General features: G+C 35.9%; 1 protein-coding gene across 3 annotated transcripts in view; it reads left to right on the top strand.

Annotated features, from left to right (window-relative positions):
• TMX3 (thioredoxin related transmembrane protein 3) overlaps positions 1-15,938 on the top strand; it is a 29,379-nt gene extending 13,441 nt beyond the window's left edge. The window contains exons 9-16 of one of the 3 annotated variants that reach the window (XM_042032355.1): positions 477-543; positions 2,538-2,636; positions 4,653-4,710; positions 5,429-5,482; positions 5,798-5,854; positions 9,175-9,304; positions 11,464-11,532; positions 12,911-15,938. In XM_042032355.1, coding sequence (XP_041888289.1) covers positions 477-543; positions 2,538-2,636; positions 4,653-4,710; positions 5,429-5,482; positions 5,798-5,854; positions 9,175-9,304; positions 11,464-11,532; positions 12,911-13,177 — 801 coding nt within the window. In that variant the 3' untranslated portion in view covers positions 13,178-15,938. The other 2 variants (XM_042032364.1, XM_042032374.1) reach the window with 2 other exon arrangements.
• The last annotated feature ends 2,271 nt before the right edge of the window (positions 15,939-18,209 follow it).

Raw genomic sequence — 18,209 nt, 5'->3', positions numbered from 1 at the left:
ATATTCCCATCAGTCTGAAGCACAGAAATAACCCAGATTTAGTGGGACATGGTACCAGTGGTACTATTTTACTCTGCAAAATTGACTGTCCATCTAGTAGAAGTAGCAGTATGACAGGTATGCTGACAACAGCACAAATTGGGAACTGAGAGCATGATTGATAAAACCCTCAGGTTAAAATTTCCTACCTAAAGTTCATGTCCAATCCATAAACTATTCTTCATGCTACTGCAGATAGCGGTACAAATCCTGTTTCTTTTATATTTTGCAAGATTTACCTCTCAAAACTGTATTTATGTTGTGTTACTTTTAATATACAGAAGCTGGTAAATTTATCTTAGTAAATGTAGGCAGAAAGTATTTAGGTGTCCTTAAGAGATTTTCCCCATGAACTACATTTACATGTTTTCAGATGTCTTTGTTTGTTTAAAAATATTTTAATCTTCCATGGATTAATTGAAACCTGACTCTTTCAGTATGTGACATTGCCTGAATTGCCTGCTGTTATGGTCTTCAAAGATGGAACTTACTTTGTTTATGATGGTAAGTAAAAGTGGATGTTATCTTAAGAGCAAGATATTTAAAGCATATATGGAAAAACTGGAGGAGTTGAGGTTTTTTGAAGGGTATGTTGGGGAGCTGGGAAATTCCCCAGTTTTACAATAAATAGCGGCTTCTTCATGAGGGAAAAGAGAAAAAAATTACTAGTTCTTGCACAACAAAATGCAAGGAATTTGGTTCAGCAGTACAGAAGTAGAAATGATGATGTTCACTTTGTGTTTTCAGTAAGATGTAGCCTCCAATATTACTGTTTTGCCACCATTAATGTACTTAGAAAAGTTCCTTCTTCCCTCACTGTACAAATGCACCATATACCTAGACTGCTTCATCTGGCTTGTTCAGGGTGTAGGCTGTAGAATGGCCGCCTGAAGCTAGTAGTGTTTTTTATCACTGCTGTTTCTGCAGAGTATATACGCAGTACATAATGCCAGTAGACCTGCCATTTCTGTAAAAGGTGTATCTCTGCATTTGTGCATATCCAGATATAAGTATTACATTGTACTCAGACTGTACCATAAGGCTCCTGCATGTTAGAAGCAGCTACGGACACACACAGTTACATTGCGCAGCCTGGGCTTTATAAGCACACCACTTACTTGCAAAAACAACTGCTCTTGATTTAGATCATTTTAAATGCAAGTTTTCACTTTAAGTTGAAAACATACCACTCAGAAAATTATTCTGAAGGTTTAATTTCTGAGTATAAGTAGTACCACAGCAAAATACTCCAGGGTGGCCACCAAGGATATTCTTTGTGACCTCGTAGAATGGATGTACTTGTCTTCCTCTTCAGTTTGTTGCCTCCAGATAAAACTTCACTCTACAGCCTCCTTGATTTGCATTTAATTTTTTTGATCTCTTTTAGCAATTCTGGAGAAGGAAGGGTTGTCAGAGAAACACTTACTTTGCTGTGTGGCCTGCTTGCTTTTCAAGCACCTTTTAAAACAAATGCAAAAGCCATAGTCAGGCTTTTAATTTACTTTGTAAAAGTTCTACTTTTTCGTAATGTACCAAAACCATTAATGTAAGTCAAACAAATAAAGGAAAACGCAGTTTAAGAGTCTGCATAAGGTTTTATGTGCAACTATTATGACTGGGCAGAAATTTGAAGAGCTCACTCTGAGGAAAACCTTCTAGCAAAATGCACTTCAGTGGTCTGACCTTGTCTGGCGTTTTGGTTTGGGTTTTTTTCTTCTCCATAGTAGGGGAAATGGATGCAGATCTAAGGGATGCATTACGCTTGGAAGTGCTTGCTACTATCTTGTGGCAGATAATTGTTAGCCTGAAATTATTGATACTTCTGTCTATACAATAGGATTTAAGATAAATTATTTATTTTGCATTTATTTCCATAAAATGCAACATATATCTCTATACATTTTTCTTTTTTACTTGTGATTTAGATCTAACTGATGGTATGTATTAGAATTTAATTCTTAATAGGTTAAAACATCTAGCATCTGAAACTAGCCTTCAGTATAACTGTCAGTCATGCATCGTTACTTGTTCTTTTACATTCACAATCCTGTTTAATCCATCTGCGTTTTCTTGATCTTCCTTTTTCACTTAAGGACTCTCACAAATATTGCTTTCTGTATTAATATATCTCTACTTTGTTTGAAACATGACGACTTAAGCGCACACACACCTTTTAAAACAGTCTTTGAAACTGTTCCTTTCTGCACTGGGTCACAGTTAGCTTCTAGTATAGTATATGTAGCATGATTTGGGAAAAGAAAGATTATTAAATCAACTTTTCATGCTTTTCTATCATACACTTTTTGTTCAATAGTTGAAAATAGCTTTAGAAGTTTTAAAACTTGAGAGAAATGCCCAGAAATGTGTGATAATTTTTCTAAAGAATAAAAGGAAAAAAGGAGGGAAAATAGTGGTTGCCTCAGTAGTACTGAAATAGTAAATCTGATGGCTCACCTCTAAAAAAAATTTAATCTTTCTTTCCTCCCACCCCACCCCAGAATATGAAGATGGTGATTTGTCATCCTGGATAAATAGAGAAAGATTTCAAGGTTACCTTCATGTAGATGGCTTTACACTGTATGAACTTGGAGATACAGGTGAGATGATGCTACTACTAAACTCTTTGACATTGTGTACTAAAGAGTAAGATAAATCAAAAGAGTACTAAGACCATGTTTTTAAACTTTAGAAATTAATCACTATTAGGTTAGAGCTGATAGTGGCAGTCTTTTGCTGATGTTGGACAGTCCTGTGACTAGAGGTTTCGTCCACAGCCTACACTAGTCCTTTTCTCACAACATAAAAGTTTGTGTGTCTAATCCTGTAGTAGTCACAAAGAATAGTAGGACTTTTAATTTAAGAGCACCTTAGGTTTTGCATAAGTTGCATATTAGCTCTTGGAATACATGCAGGGAATTTTAAAACTAGATTTAGAAATATTAAATATAGATTTTTCAGATATCCTACATCTAGTGGATTTAGATATCTTTGAAATAGATGTGACAAGGAAGGGAGAGGAGCATGTACTGAAGTGGACTTTTCCCAGAAAACTTCAGCTTTTCTTCAGCAAAAGTTCTGCAGGCCAAATGAAAATTTTGCAGCCAGGCAACCTCTGGAAAAGACAAATGACTTGTACTGCTCTTAAGGTATACACACTTGGAGGTATCAGAAAAAATACTGTAAGTGTTGATTTTTCCAGGCCAGGGCATCTTATCATCTATATTCCATTTCAAAATACTTACATTCAGTCAATATTGTGTTTTTTCAGGTTTTAAAGAATATGAAACATCTGTGTTCTTACATGTTTGTAAAGCTATTATTGTTACACCTACATTTTAAATGGTTATTTACAGAAATGCTATTGCAAGTTGTTCAAATGTTGCATATTTCTTCCTGTTACATTTTTGACTTAACAATTCCTCAAATTACAAAAAAAATTATTTTGACTTTATTAATACATTGGAGAAGCCATCATTTACTTTAGAGAACTTTATGTATTAATACATAGTACCTGGAATTTATTTACATCATCTTTTGCAGTCTAAAAGGTAATTAGTTGTCTCCTGGTGTATTTATTAGATAGTGTCTTAGGTTGGAAAGAAATGGGGGAAAAGTGGAATTGAGGTATGGAAGAAGTGGGATGGGGAGAAACTACTGCTATTTCACAAGGAAGCCTGGGAACAAGTCATAGTTCTTGCCCTTAAAACTCTTCAGTATTACTCGAAGAAGAGTGACTTCCTATTTTTGAAGGGAAAGATTCCTGTAGCATGGTGATAGGTAGGAACTGAGCAATTGGTTGGCTTGGTGGGGAGGGTTTTGAGTAAATTGTGGCACCTGGAGAGAAGTGACAAATCGGCCATCTGGAGCCTTGGGTTAATCTGTCTGACGACTGCACTGTTAACAGATCTGCTTTCCTAACTTCAGGTGCTTGATCTGGAGAAACTTTGGCCAGCTTTTTAAACATACTGTTATCTGATTGACCATAGGACTCCTTGGGTTTGGTTTTTCTTTGGTTTTTTTTTCTTTTAATCAGAAAAACTTCACAAAGTAAATCCTGAAAAGATCAGTATATTATGGTGTTGACCTTTAAGCTCCTCTGACAGAGGGCTATGAACTAAATTGTGTTTCTGATGTCATGAATTCTGGGCTCTACCAGTAAATTTTCCAATTTTTTTTTCCATAATGCTCACAACTGTGTGAAAAATAGTCGTTACTAAATCGGTACAATAGTGATTTAATCACTTAGAGTCAGTAATTTGCTGCTATATAATAAAGGTCTCCATAGCCTTATATATAGGTATATGCAAATATGCAGCTTGAGTAGGAAATTAATTTTTATCTGCATTTTCTCCCTTTTAACTTCTTTCTATAGATAGGCTTTTCATAGGATACTAGTGGTGTGGCATTAAGCCCCATCTTAATTTATTTTCAGTAGCTTTGAGAAAAGCACAGCATGGTCAGCTCGAAGAGGCTCTTTGGCTCTGAGGCTGGTTTATACATAAGAACTAATTCCTCTCGCTGGAGAGTACCTGATCTTCTAAGTTGACATATTTCCCATCGGACAATGTGTGTTTCTTTTTAAATGGTTTCAAGAATTTTATTCCTTATTTTAGGAAAACTTGTGGCTATTGCAGTCATTGATGATAAAAACTCTTCAGTGGAACATACCAGGTACAGAATTGAGTATTGGTGGCACTATGGGAGAAATGTGCTGATATGACATAGGGAAGTTTGGAAGTTTCTTAAATATTAAGAAATATAGGTTAAATCAGTGGGTTTAACTTGCAAAGGTTCTTTAATTTCTGACTTAATGTACTAACTTTACTTAATTTATGGCTTGGTTGAAGCACACATGACTTCACTGAGATGGTGGGAGTTCCTGTATCACTCTTCTGCCACTTGCTAATGAGATTACATGAGCAAATGGTGATCTCATAGCTTTTAAAACCTATTGTGTCACCTCTTAAACATAGACAAAAGTGCTGGAGTTCAGATGACTTCGAGATGAACTCAGTGAGTTTAAACAAATGACTGTACTTCAGTTCACTCACGTTGAAAATTAGGTTAGCAGTGCTTATGTATTAGTTGTCTGTGGAACTTTAAAGAAAGGATATTTTCGCTGGGGTTGGAGTTTGCTGATGAGACTGAGAGGAACAAGACCTTCCCTTGTCCCTTTCTGATTGCATACACAGACAAAAAAATACTGTTCAAGTACTGTGGATGCTATTTTCAACCTTTAGGAACTAAGCAAGATGTGCAAGGTGGTTTTTGTTAGTCCTTTTTGCTGATGAGGTACAAATTGCTGCTTACTGGTGAAATCTCAAGGTTTATTGTTTGTATTTAGAAAGAGTTTATCCTGGATTATCATTGCCAATTTTTTTCCTTCTAGACTAAAGTCTATTATTCAGGAAGTCGCCAGAGATTATCGGGATCACTTTCACAGGTAGGCATACATGGTACTCTGATGTCTTAATTCAACTTCTGCATGAATCTTTCTAAGATACCAGTCACTTTTTTTCTCTATGTGAAAAATGTTACAGTGCCTGCTTTTATATTTGTATACTGATACTTAATAGGACCATTTCATGAGCTGTGTTTCATCATGCTGTGTTCTAGATCATCACTTTTTTTGAATTACATTGCTGAGTGTGTGCTCTCATTTTCAGTTATAGGAAAAATATTTAAGGGAGAATTCTTGCTGAAACCCACTATTGTGATTTCTTTTTCATCATTTCATTTTTAACTGCTTCTCATACAGGGATTTTCAGTTTGGCCATATGGACGGAAATGATTACATTAATAGTTTGCTAATGGAGTAAGTAAATTCTTTTTTGAATATTCTTTTCTTCTATTTGTTGCCAAGTGTAGTTACTTGAAGATAATCTTACAAAAAGTTCTTGGCTTTCACAGCTTAAAAAAAAAAATCTCTGTTGTCAGAATTCAGCCTGTAACATAGTATCAGTTTTTTGTTAAACTGTATAAATGTATAATTTAATGGTAGACGTTTGGTTTACTGATAATGCTGATGGACAAAGCTTATCTTTTAGGTCTACTTTGTTAAATTAATAACTGTTAGAATTGTGAGCTTTCATTCTTAATGTATTTTTAAGACCTAGAGAAGCATAGAATACATGGAAGATGCTGTCTACACTTGATATGTACATGGTTCATTTTGAAATTTATAGGTGGTTTAACAAGATGCTTGACAGTTGCCCTTACTTTGATCCTTTTCTAAAAAATGCATAATTAGAGAGTTGAGTTGCTTGGCATTTGTAGTTAACTACGTGTTCTCCTCTGGCCTTTGGAGTTCTGAAAGAAAGGAAAATCAGAAGTCAGTATGCTAATTCTGTAAGTTTTCCAAATCCCTTTCTCAGGGATCAAACCATTAATTAAGCATGTGTTCATGCCCCTAAAGATCCTAGGAGCTTCATGTGGACCCAGAAGCACAAGGTCTGTATTTTTGTAGAATGTCTGCAGATTAACACCTGAATGCAATTAATTTAAAAACAACTGTCTCTCAATTAAAATTGTGTGATTTCATTGAGCTAGTGCTTTATAATTGCCAAAAATAAGACCTCCCTCACTTCCTTGATTGCTTCTCCTGTGCAGGCTCTTATGTCTGTCTGCTGAGCTGTTTCATCCTGTTTATCTGGCAGAGAAGAGTTTGTTTTTTTGTCTGGGCGAGTAGGAAATTTATTTTGCTGATTCAACAATGAATTCCCTTCTACTCTGTTGAGCACCAGCACTGATGTGCAAAGAAGTAGGGAAGGGAGATGAGATGCCTGGGAGGAAGGAAATGAAGGGAAAGAAGACAGAACTGCCACTTGGGATGGTAGTGATCTAGTGGCAAGATCTGTTCAGCTGGGTTTAACTGAATCTGCAAAATGCCTGATTTTATAATTTTGAATATATGGAAAGTGGTTGTTAAGTACTCACCAGCTTTTAATTATTTTCTAAACTACTGTATGCATTTCAAGCATAAGTAGGAAGCTGCAAAAGAATGCAGCAAATTATGTTCAAAGCTCTTAATGTGGCTACGTGAGTAATTTGGGTTTAAAAAAAATGTATTGCAACTGCTTTGGTTTGTCACCAGATGGCAGCAAGTGGAAATAAAAAATCTGAATAGTGAGAAACATATCACAGAACAGGTTGTTTACTGTATCAGATGGATATAGGAATAAATTCTGTTTTCTTCACAAAGGACAAAATATTCTATGATTTCTGGGGATAGAACCTAGTAGACCCTGACATTTATGAACTTGGCTGTAACTCCATTAGTAGACATTGTAATTCTTCTGTCTCTTCAGCAGTGTATTAAAATGCTTTTGTTGGACTAGAAATGGCACGTTTAAAACCATGCACAAAAGAAGAAATCAGAATATCATGTATTTTAATTAAAATACATAACTGTACTTAAAAATGCTTTTCAGTGTTTTAGTGAAAGCAAAGATACAGCTTTTTGTAAGCTAAGGTGTATCACAGAGAATGTCAGCTGTAGGTTTATGTAGAGCTCTCTGATCTTGGAACTAACACATTAAATGTGCTTTTATGAATGTCTGTATAGCATACAGAATCCATGTATAGAGGTTATCTTTCAGCTGCTCTACAACCAACTCTAAGAACATCAGTTGCCAGGCTGTTAAATGCAACAGAGACACTGCATCTGATTAATAAAACTTGTTCTGTTTTGGCTGGGATGACATATTTTGGCAGAAATTGATAACTTGTTACGAGGTGCTTGCAAAAACACCTGACTTGGTTTGAATGCCTTCTACTTAGGTTTCTTGTTTGTTTCTAATAAGAAAAGAATAAAAGTTTCATGGATAAACATTATATTTAGAGACACTTATGTGGCAGATTCTCTCTGTGTACAAAGTTTTGTTTGGTTGTTTATCTAGAGTTCCATGTAAAGGATGGCATTATTTTGTTATCCCTGTAATTACCCTTCTGTTTTTTGAGGTGGCACCATGCTTTCAGCTTCAGGACTGGGAGTAGAGTCTGCACCTTAAAGTATTCAGCTTTCTAGAAGTTCATAAAATCGTCATCTACAAGTATTAAACTTTTTCACTTCTAGGTTTGCATTTGAATTAAAATCAAAACTGAAAACCTCACCTAAACTGTGGGAGAAAATTTAGGATGATTTCAGTGACTTCAAAGAAAAATGGGCATCTTGAGTAAATAACCAGTATTTTCATTAAATAATTTAGTATGAATTGGTAGCCACAGATAAGACTGAAATCATCATCAATGTTACATGGATTACAAATGTACATGGATGGGGCACTACTGGACAAGGGTAAAAATGTAGAAAAAGAAGGTGTGCATTGCTTCTCATGTGAAGGAAGTATCTGAATTCATTACTGACAGATCTGTAGAAAATTGACAAAGACTACCAGTGATTTTTAACCTTGTTTAATGTATTTAAATCTTACTTGTCAAACAGTGGTTTTTTGCAGCATTAAAATTTCCTAAACCTGATCTAATTTTGAATTTAATGCTACAATGAATGGAAGATTAAACTGGTTTGTGTCCAGAGATAATTTCTAGCATTTTTTTTCTTTCCAATTATGATATATTGCACATGCACATGAATGTTAACTGCTGAGTAATAAAATTCTTCAAAAACTCTGCTGCTCATATGCCATCTCTAAAAGAGCTGTAGAAAAACTTTGCTTGATACGGCTCATACTTTTGACTTGACTGGCAGAGATTGACTGATAAAGGTGATCAGTTAGACAATGGTTGTGTGGGATTACATCTTTGAGTTACACTGCTGCCTTTGTGAACTAAAACACTTAAAGCATTTTGTATACAAGGCTACTATCTGGGATCTCTTACTATTTGGAAAGTCATAAGGTACCTGATTTGCAGTTGCTCTGGTACGTAAAATGCTGTAAGCTTCAATACTGTCATTAACACGGATGTGAAGGAAAAAAATATTAATGAGAAACATGTCTATACCATCCAGATAATTATCTTCCCCCTTCTCTCTTGCTTTTAAAGAATTATTATAAAGAACACACATGAAGAGAAGATTAATGGATTCCCTTTTGAAATTATGTAGGGATTACTTGAATTGGAATATTTTGTATGGTAGTTCTTTAAATATATAAACTGTCTGTTTTATGTTTGCAGTGACTTGACAATCCCTACTATTGTTGTATTGAATACCTCCAATCAGCAGTATTTTCTACCAGATAGGCACATTGAGAGCACAGAAGACATGGTTCAGTTTATTAACAATATCCTGGATGGTACAGCTGAAGTAAGTCGTCATTGTGGCTTGGAATATATTGGTTGGTGTTTATTTCCTTAGATGCTAAAGTAAGGAAAAAAATTGGTTACTCTGATAGTTATGCATGTGTTTCATATCCCTGTCCTGTCTTACTGTCTTGGGTGCTGTCATTGAATATGTGATTGTAAATTCTGCAGTCATGCTGTTGCGTGTTGTGCAAAGTAAGCTATCTTTTGTTTATAGCATAATGTTAGCTGGCTTCTTTTGATATTCCTTTTACTGGTGCAGTTGTAAATGGAGAGATTTTTATTCATCTCCTGGTTTGCATTAAATGCATTTGTTTAAAATTTTGAATTATAGTGCATAATTCTACTGCGCCCTTTCTTTTGGGTGGTAAACTAATAAATGCAGTAGCTGGATGAATTAAAAGTTCAGATCCAAAAAACAGTGTTATATTTGCTTTGGATGTTAGAAGTGGACACAAGCTTACTCTTCTCTGCTCTAAAACTGAAAAAGAGCTGTCTTTTGTTAAAACAAGAAAGTTAATAAATCAATTGGAATTGATGACTTGGATAATTTTTGAGTATTTATTCCCTCAGTGTACTGTAAGTTGGACAGAAGGCTATGTTGTGTGGATGAGGAAAGAGGTCATGGAGCAGAACTGTCATTTGTGCTTCTGGGGAGAGAATGCTTTGCCACGAAGGCGAGCTGCTAGCAAATAATTTGGCTGCCTCCTGGGAGAAACCTATTTCTGGTTTTAGCCCCAATTTCACTGTATATTGAGTGCTGAATCCCACTTTATATTACACCAGCAGTTTTAGGTCATTGGGTCGTAATAGCAAATAATGCAGAAGATATTTGTCATATGGGGTACTTTGGTTTATTTAATCGGACAGGTTGATGTAGAACATGATATTGGCGGATTTATGTGCTGTTCCAGACTTTACTGGCTATGCTTCCAGTTGCAGTGTGAGGAGTATTGCTGTAACTTACTTGGTGGTTCTTTGGTTTTGAGTTCTCACTTTTTTAATGGTTTTTGAGTGCACTGAATTATGTTATCTGTTAGACTCTATTTGTATGTATCTTTCTGGTTGAAACAAGAAGTGTAATTGGTTTCTCTTTTTTTTTTACGTGGAGGAAAATCATTTGTGATGCCTCTTGTTTGTTGCTGTAGTGTCACTTAGGTCTTTCTATCTTTTGTTTGCAGTATCTCAGCTAGAGTGATTAAAGGTTGGTCTAAATTCACATCTCTGTACAATACAAAAATACAGGATGTGGCTTCATTTAAGCTGTCTGCACTTAAGGTGTCTGTAGACATAAAATGGCTACTTTGGCTACATTCTCTGCCCAAGAAATTGTGCAGCTGTTGAGGAATGAGAGTCTTCAAAGTATGCTGGTAAACAGCTAATAGGATGCAGACTTTCTGAACCACAGAGAAATTTCTGAGAAATCTGGCATTCCCCTTTCTCTTCCTTGGGAAGTGTTGGATTATTCACCTGGACTTTATTGTTATTCTGTATGATCCTACAGATAACCTTTTGTGAGTCTGTCTCTGTGGACTTCTTTTGCTGTTTGAGGGGATTTGGTCAGATCAGGTGCTGATCAGTTGACTTCCAAATATGTATTTGTTTCTCTGGCTACTCAAGAAAGGTGAAAACTGGCCCTTTTCATCAGACAGGACTTCTGATTCATGTAGTTATTTTGAACACTGCTCAATTAGGGGTTAGTGTAGGTATAGTCTGTCATTGCTTGACACAGGTTTTATTTATTACACCTTCATATCTTCTCTTTGCTTAGTTCTTAGATTTTTCTAGCTGTGCTGTCATAATCCATAAGTGGATGTTCAACAGCTGCAGTAGTTTTGCTGCTATGTAGTTTTATCATTGCTACATCAGGACAGTTGCTAGTTTTTGTTAGTGTTCCTTTATGGTGAGAGAGTAAGTGTCAGCCCACTGTCCAAGTTGGCACTGATTGTTCAAAACAATTGTGAGAGACTTTTTTATAAGACTACTGAATAATCTTTGTCCAAGCTTGGCAAGTTGGAGCGTCTGGGCATCATGAGATGTAAGAATAATTACTTTTCATTTCCTTCTAAAGGGACTTAAGATTGCAAGGTCAGAAGAATGAACTTTTGGAATCATAACTGAAAAATGTCAGCAGTTTTGACATGGTTCCATTTGAAATTTCAGGCACAGGGTGGTGATGGACTTCTGCAACGAATCAAGAGAATAATCTATGATGCCAAGTCTACTATAGTGGTAAGTTTTATTTTTCATTGAATTAGATGGTGCCCTTGCCAATCGGGATACAAATACTTTTAGAGGGTTTTAAAAATATATTGTATGAGTTGTTTTATATTGTATATATTGTAGGTATATGTATAGGTTTAAGACAAATGAACTTCTTGATTAAATTTTTTAATAATATGTGTGATAAATATTCAACATATCTTAGTTGCTTCATTTTTCACTGCTTTTCTGTATACCTGACATGTATTTTAAGGGACAGAACAGAGAGAATTCAAGATATTTTCCTTGACCCTTTGACATCCTTTCCTGAAACTGGTACCACTTCACTGTTCTGAGGAATGTTACATTTTTGGTCTAATTAGTTAGAGCATAAGGGGATTAAATACTACTCTTTATGTAGTTTTAAAGCAAACATTTTTGTCGTCTTTCTCATAGGTTAATTATGCTTAACAAAATTTTGTTGGGAAGATGTACACAAATCCATTTCTGCACTCGTCCTGCACCAGCAAATAAACCTATAGTGTGAATTTAAATTGAAACTCACTTGTTTCTAAATGAGTGGCTTCCAAATTTCTGTGAAAGTGAAATGTTTAGCCACCAGTTTCTGAAACCATACGTCCTTCTTCCTGTGCCATTAAGCTACTCCTCAACAGGAAGTTCTCTCAACTTCTTTTGCAGACTAATTTTTGAGAATGAGACAAGTAAGAGACGACTTTTTTTTTTTAAAAGTGTTTTTTAACACTCTTGGAACAACTGTTTTTAAAGCTTCAAAGAATGCGTAGGATATGCAGTTGGTGTGTAAACATTAACTATCCCAATGCAATATTGTAATATTTGAACTTCAGTGTCATTTTTTATGAACTCATAATAGAAATTGTTAAAGTTGGGTGCTCCTTGCCATTTTTGTGGAAGAAACCAACCAAACAAACCTAATAAAAAGAGCCCCACAAAGCAACAACCATAATAAAACCCAAAACCCAAACCAAACAAGCAGAAAAACCAAAATAACCCATCCATTAGGACAAGAGGACACAGTCTCTGTCAGGGAAGGTTTAGGCTGGACATTAGGAAGAAGTTCTTGACAGAAAGGGTGACTGTGTATCAGAATGGGCTGCTCAGGGAGGTGGTAGGGTTCACCATCCCTGGAGGTGTTTAATAAAAGACTGGATGTGGCACTTAGTGCTGTGGTCTTGTTGGTGGTTTTATGCCATAGGTTGGACTTGATGATCTCAAAGGTCTTTTCCAACCTAGCTGATTCCATGATTCCTCTAAAAGACACTGATTCTTATTTTGGATGTTTTTTGAATAAATACACAGAGTGATAAGAGAAGTAATGCAGTAACTGTGTATATTCACTGAAAGTGGTTTTTACTTTCTATTTCAACAGTCTGTGTTCAAGAGTTCACCACTGCTGGGATGCTTTCTCTTTGGGTTGCCCTTGGGGGTCATCAGCATCATGTGTTATGGAATCTGCACAGCTGATACAGAGGGAGAGGTATTTGAGCATGAGGGAGCTAAAAAGGAAAGTGATGATCGGGAGCTCACAGATGAAGGCAGTGAGGAAGAACAAGAGGAGGAAAAGAATGGAAAATACACAGAACTTTCAGATGGAGAGCTTAAACAGAAAGACATAATGGAAAAGAAAAAAGACTGACTTGTTTAGGAAGAGAATTCTCTAGAATTTCCAAACAGACTTATTTATTGGCAGTTTATTGATTATCTTCATGAAAGAGGACAGTTTTATCTGCATTATGGTAGTTTTGACTTGCATGTATTCAAATTTTCTCAGAAATTGACAGAAAAAAAAATGGATGTTCTCTTAATTGTCCTTAGTAGATTAACAAAGAGCAATTTAAACTGAAGAAATTTTCAGGTACAGTTCTACACCATTTTTGTAAGAGTTTTGGATTGTTCATTTCCAGTTCAGAACAGTGAGATAATGTTACTTGACCTTACTATATGTGATGAACTGCTACTAATACAGCACAGCTATGCACTCATTCATATAAAGTTAAAGCTGATAACGAGAAGAGGTTAAGAGAGCTGTAAAGTGTTTCAGAGCCTGATAGCTAAAGACAACTTATAAGTTTTCTAAGAAGTCACATGTTCTACCTGTTGCACATTATTATGGGGGGAAAAAACCAAAACCAACAAACTTTTCTATTTCCTCAAATTAAATGTAAATTGTTGGGAATTGGAGGACCGTTCTACCATGTAATAATATAATTATTGGCAGTCAAGAATGTTTACTAGATACAGGATGTGGGAATTATATGCTAAGTTAAGTGTTTATTAGTGCTTTAGCAGCTAGAAATATTGGAAAATTATGTTAAAAACATTTTAGAATGTGATTGCCTGTTAATTATTTTCTGTGAGTGCTTGCACACTTAGAGTGCAAAAGATCTGTAAGTTTTCTGAATCTGCAGCACAGCTCGATAAAGGAAGACATAAATATGACTATTTGTATAACTCTCTAATGACAAGCTTTTTGAATGGTGTAAATTTATTTTACAGTGTTTACTTGAGATTGTTATACATCTTTGAGGTAGGTAGTTTCATTTGAGGCTGTTACCTACTCTGAAGGAGGGAGTTAATGGAGCTTAATATTAATATTGACAGAGATTGATCAGTGTAAAGCATTTTTGTTACCTGTTTCATCATAAAAGCCACTTTTATTGCAAACCTGTGACTGCAAAAAGGACTAATTTGTGTCCAGGGCTAAAGCTCCCCAAGGATAAGCTATAAAGCAGCCTTTGGCATTGATATCATGGAAAGTACCACAAAAACAAAACTTTTATTGCTCCTCCTCAAACTATTCATGCTGGGGTTTTTCCTTTTTTTTTCTCTCTTTTTTTTTTTTTTTTAAGGCTATATTACTGTATAATACAAAATATGATGTCCTCCTTACGAGGCAGCTTGATCACGTAAGAAATTGCTATGCTATACCACTAAATTAAGGAATTTTAAATAGAAACCATGAGTAAGCTTAAATAGACAAGTTCTATGTTTGCATAAATTTGGTGATGCTGTAGAATTGCAGCCAGGGAAAATGTATTGCATCCTTTTTCCGTGTGGGAAAGAAACTTGTTTCTTCTGTTTAAGTAGCGTGGTAACAGCTGGCTTCATGTTGGCACGCACAGTACCTTAAATAGATCTCTGACTTGAAAGATTTTGGTTATCGAACAGTATAAACAACATGTAGAGAGATCAGGAAGTTTTTGGGGAAAGATTCCATGTCTGATTATGAATCCAAACTTTTTCCATTTGGGAGGAGAGAGAAAAAATGAGGTCATAGAACACTGAGTAGCAGGTATCTGATATATTTTTTCCCTTTTTTTTTTTTCCTCTGTTTTCTGTCTATGATTGCCTTTTTTTCATTTTTTTCACTATAGCCAGTTGTACATAGTGGCTGGAGTTTTCTTGCTTTTTGTTGATGTTTTATTTTTTTGGTAGAGCCTTTGAGAGGTGTAGGTTTAGCATATACATGAGGAATAGGTGTTTAGAAAGGGGTTTTCTTTTTTTAAATGGTATTGAGCTGCCAAGTTGTTTTTTGAAAAAAATTTTAAAAATCACTTAACGAAAAACCTGTAAATTTCTTTGGACTTCTGCACAACTCAGTGCTGATAGTCAAAATCTAGGACTATTAAGGCAGTAATATTTTTTTTTGTCTCTTTTTTTAAGATTTCAGTACAGATCAGTTGTGTATTTAATGTTGGCTCAGGCTGGAAACCTGCAGCTTTTGACTTAATAAAAAAACCTGAAGTGGTCACTGGAACGGTGCTGTTCCTTCTTTGGAATGCAATGAAAAGGAAAAAATACCTGAGTTCTGCTGCACTCCTAAGAACTGTTTCAACATGGAACATTCTTTTTTTGTGGTTATTTTTGTGTTTATAATCAGTAGTAGCCAGTTAACTTGCTGGGAAATCTTCTGAGATGTGGACCTGAATAAGGATAAATACTGTAGAAGAAACGGATCACACTGGGATCTGTTCAAACTGTAGCACTTAATAGCTGGAGTTAATAAGAGGAAAGCCTGTATGCAGCCTGTATGCTGGTCACTTCTGAACTCTAATGTCCGTCAGATGTGTACTGAACTGTTGAAGATTAGACTTGAAATGTACTGCTGTTTTCATCAAATCCTTCCCCCAGCTACACTGAACAAGTTATGGGGAGAAGAAAGGTGGACAAGTCATATACTGGGTGTCAGAAGTGATGTGAAATTAAGGTGTTTGCTGTAGTCACATAAGTAATCTAGAATGCTGTCTGAGGAGGGGCATTTTATTTCTTTTCTTCAGTCTCTAGAGGTTTCTTAAAGCAACTTCACTGTAATAACTTTGGATTCATAAAATAATGCTGCTTTTTTTTAAGTCACGTGTAAGCCTTTTGTTTTTCTGTAATAAAAAGGATTTAAAAGAGCTTGTTTCCTTTGCTTAATTTACAGTGTCAAGCTTAGATGTTACATGTCGTGTAGGAGGATGTTTGTTGTAAGTATACTTTAGGCCCCGAGTCACGCAGTGCAGAAATGCGGCTGGTACTTTGCAGTAGTTTGAAAATAGTTTCTAGAGGTAGGAGTTAATATTTGCTTGTCTGTGATTTAGTGAGCACTCTAGCAGTGTAACACAAATGCATTTCCAAAAAAGAGATTTTAAAGTACCAGACCTACAGGAGTTTCTGTAGTAAAGGGAAGCTGAGTCAGCCTGTCCTAGCTTACATTTCCTTCTGGAAGCACTTGAGTAGTCTTGGCACTTGGACGTGCACAGTCTCATGCTGCTTCATTGTTTAGCTGGGCTGTTTTAACAACCCTTGTCCACACTGTGGTGCTTGCTGCTTAAAGGATGGGAGGATGGCACTCTCAGACATCTGATGTGATGAAGATGGCACAAAAGTGGTTAATTCTCATGAAGTACTTAAGCAAAAGGTTTAGCTTGCTCTATTTTGGTCCAGAACTAACTTACCCTGTTCCTCTTCTGTCAGCATGTTTGGAGAAGCGATTGTATTTGGAGTGCGAGGGTAGAGAATTGTTCTGTTGACAGCCAAAAGCTCAAGTCCGTGAAAAGGCTGCGAAACCAGAATGTATTTCCCTTAAGCTGTTGAAATCTACTGAGACTACAGATGTTTCAGGCTGTATTATCCTGTGGCAGACTGATACTGGCTCTCAAATCTTCTCGGGGAGCAAAGCCGCTTTTTGCAGTTTTGTTCTTGTCACTGAGCACATCTCTAACAGATCGAATCACACAGAGCTGTGGCACCTCATATTGCTAGAACCAACATAGACAATTTTGACAGTATTGTGCTGAATGCTTTGTTGGGCTCCTGGGAGGTTTTCCTAAGCTGCCTAGGCAGTGTACATGTTCCTGAAACAATTCTCTGATTTCTGAAATTTTAACCATTTTAAAAGATTGCTGTGACTATCTTGTATACAGTTTACTGACATAAAGCACCATTTAGCAGCTGATGTGAATTCTCCTGTTGCTAGCAAACTTCCTTCTGCTTATACACTAAGGAATTGAAAAATGCAGTTGCCTAGCAAGGATACACAGATTGCAAGTATTTTACATAAAGCATTTTTGAATGGAGAATTGTGGCTTTTAACAATAAAGCCTTTGAAGAGAAGCAAGGAAACCTCTAAGGTGATACTAATAAGAGGAATAGAATTGCTTTGTAGCTCAGTTGCACGGTTGGCGTAGTCTTCATCTGGGTTGATGACTGTCCTGACCAAAACAGTGGGTGGTTTAGGCTGTCTTGATTTAAGAGATGGAAGCTTTGCTAAGCTCTACGGCTGACACATGAAGGGGATGAAAATGAGTAGACAGAAGGAATGGGAATGGGAGAAAAGAATGGAGCAGGGCCATGTATTACCATACCACTGTCTCGTGCTTTGGGTGGATGAGCTATGTTTAACACAAACTCCCACTGGTATGCATGGAAGTCCTTCCAAAAGAAATTTTCTATTCTCTGCTTCCTGTACAGAGAGCCTTTGGCTGGTAAATTTGCCTGCCATACAGCAAGTAGCATTACTACCAAATCAAGATTATTTGTGAAAGTTTTTGCTGTTTCTCCACAGCAGTGTACACCCCAAGTCATTCAAAATAAGATACTTCAATGGTCATCCTTTGTTCAAATCAAGAGCCAAACCCCAGCTCTGGTTTGTCTTAGGTTGCTACACTGTTAATTTAAAGGAATGACACTTTGTAGCATACTTAAATTTTTGCTAAGGTGGCAACTTGTAGTCTTAATGCTTTCAGGAATTAAAGATCTAATCAATAATGTAGGATATCTATTTTCATCTTAAAGAAGTGCTTTGGGTTTTTATAAATTTAAAAAAAACACATATATTGCAATAGTGGCTGCAATTTTATTCTTTTTACTTGAAGAGTAAACATTAATTCTTAATCCAAAATAGACAATGTGCTAGTTCATAGACTGTTAAAGCTTTAAGTGTCTCAATACTAAAAGAAAACAAAAAGGCTTTGGGACTTCAGTATGTAAGTTTTAATCCCCTCCCAAAGTAATTATTTTTTTCTTTTATCATTGAGTCATTTTGATTTGGAACTGACTGTGAAGTTACTGACTGTAACTTTCTGTTAATCTTTTTTTTTTTTTTCTTAGCATGCTTTTATAAAAGCATTTGTTTGAATATTGTCACAGCATACTGGTCTTGAAAAATTGAAATGCAGACTGGTGAT

This window comes from Corvus kubaryi, unplaced genomic scaffold, assembly GCF_017639235.1.
Source record: "Corvus kubaryi isolate FWS band 111438036 unplaced genomic scaffold, C.kubaryi_AGA036_p1.0 132, whole genome shotgun sequence".
Lineage (NCBI taxonomy): Eukaryota > Metazoa > Chordata > Aves > Passeriformes > Corvidae > Corvus > Corvus kubaryi.
Note: the sequence above shows the minus strand (reverse complement) of the source record. Positions and strands in the feature narration are given on the sequence as shown.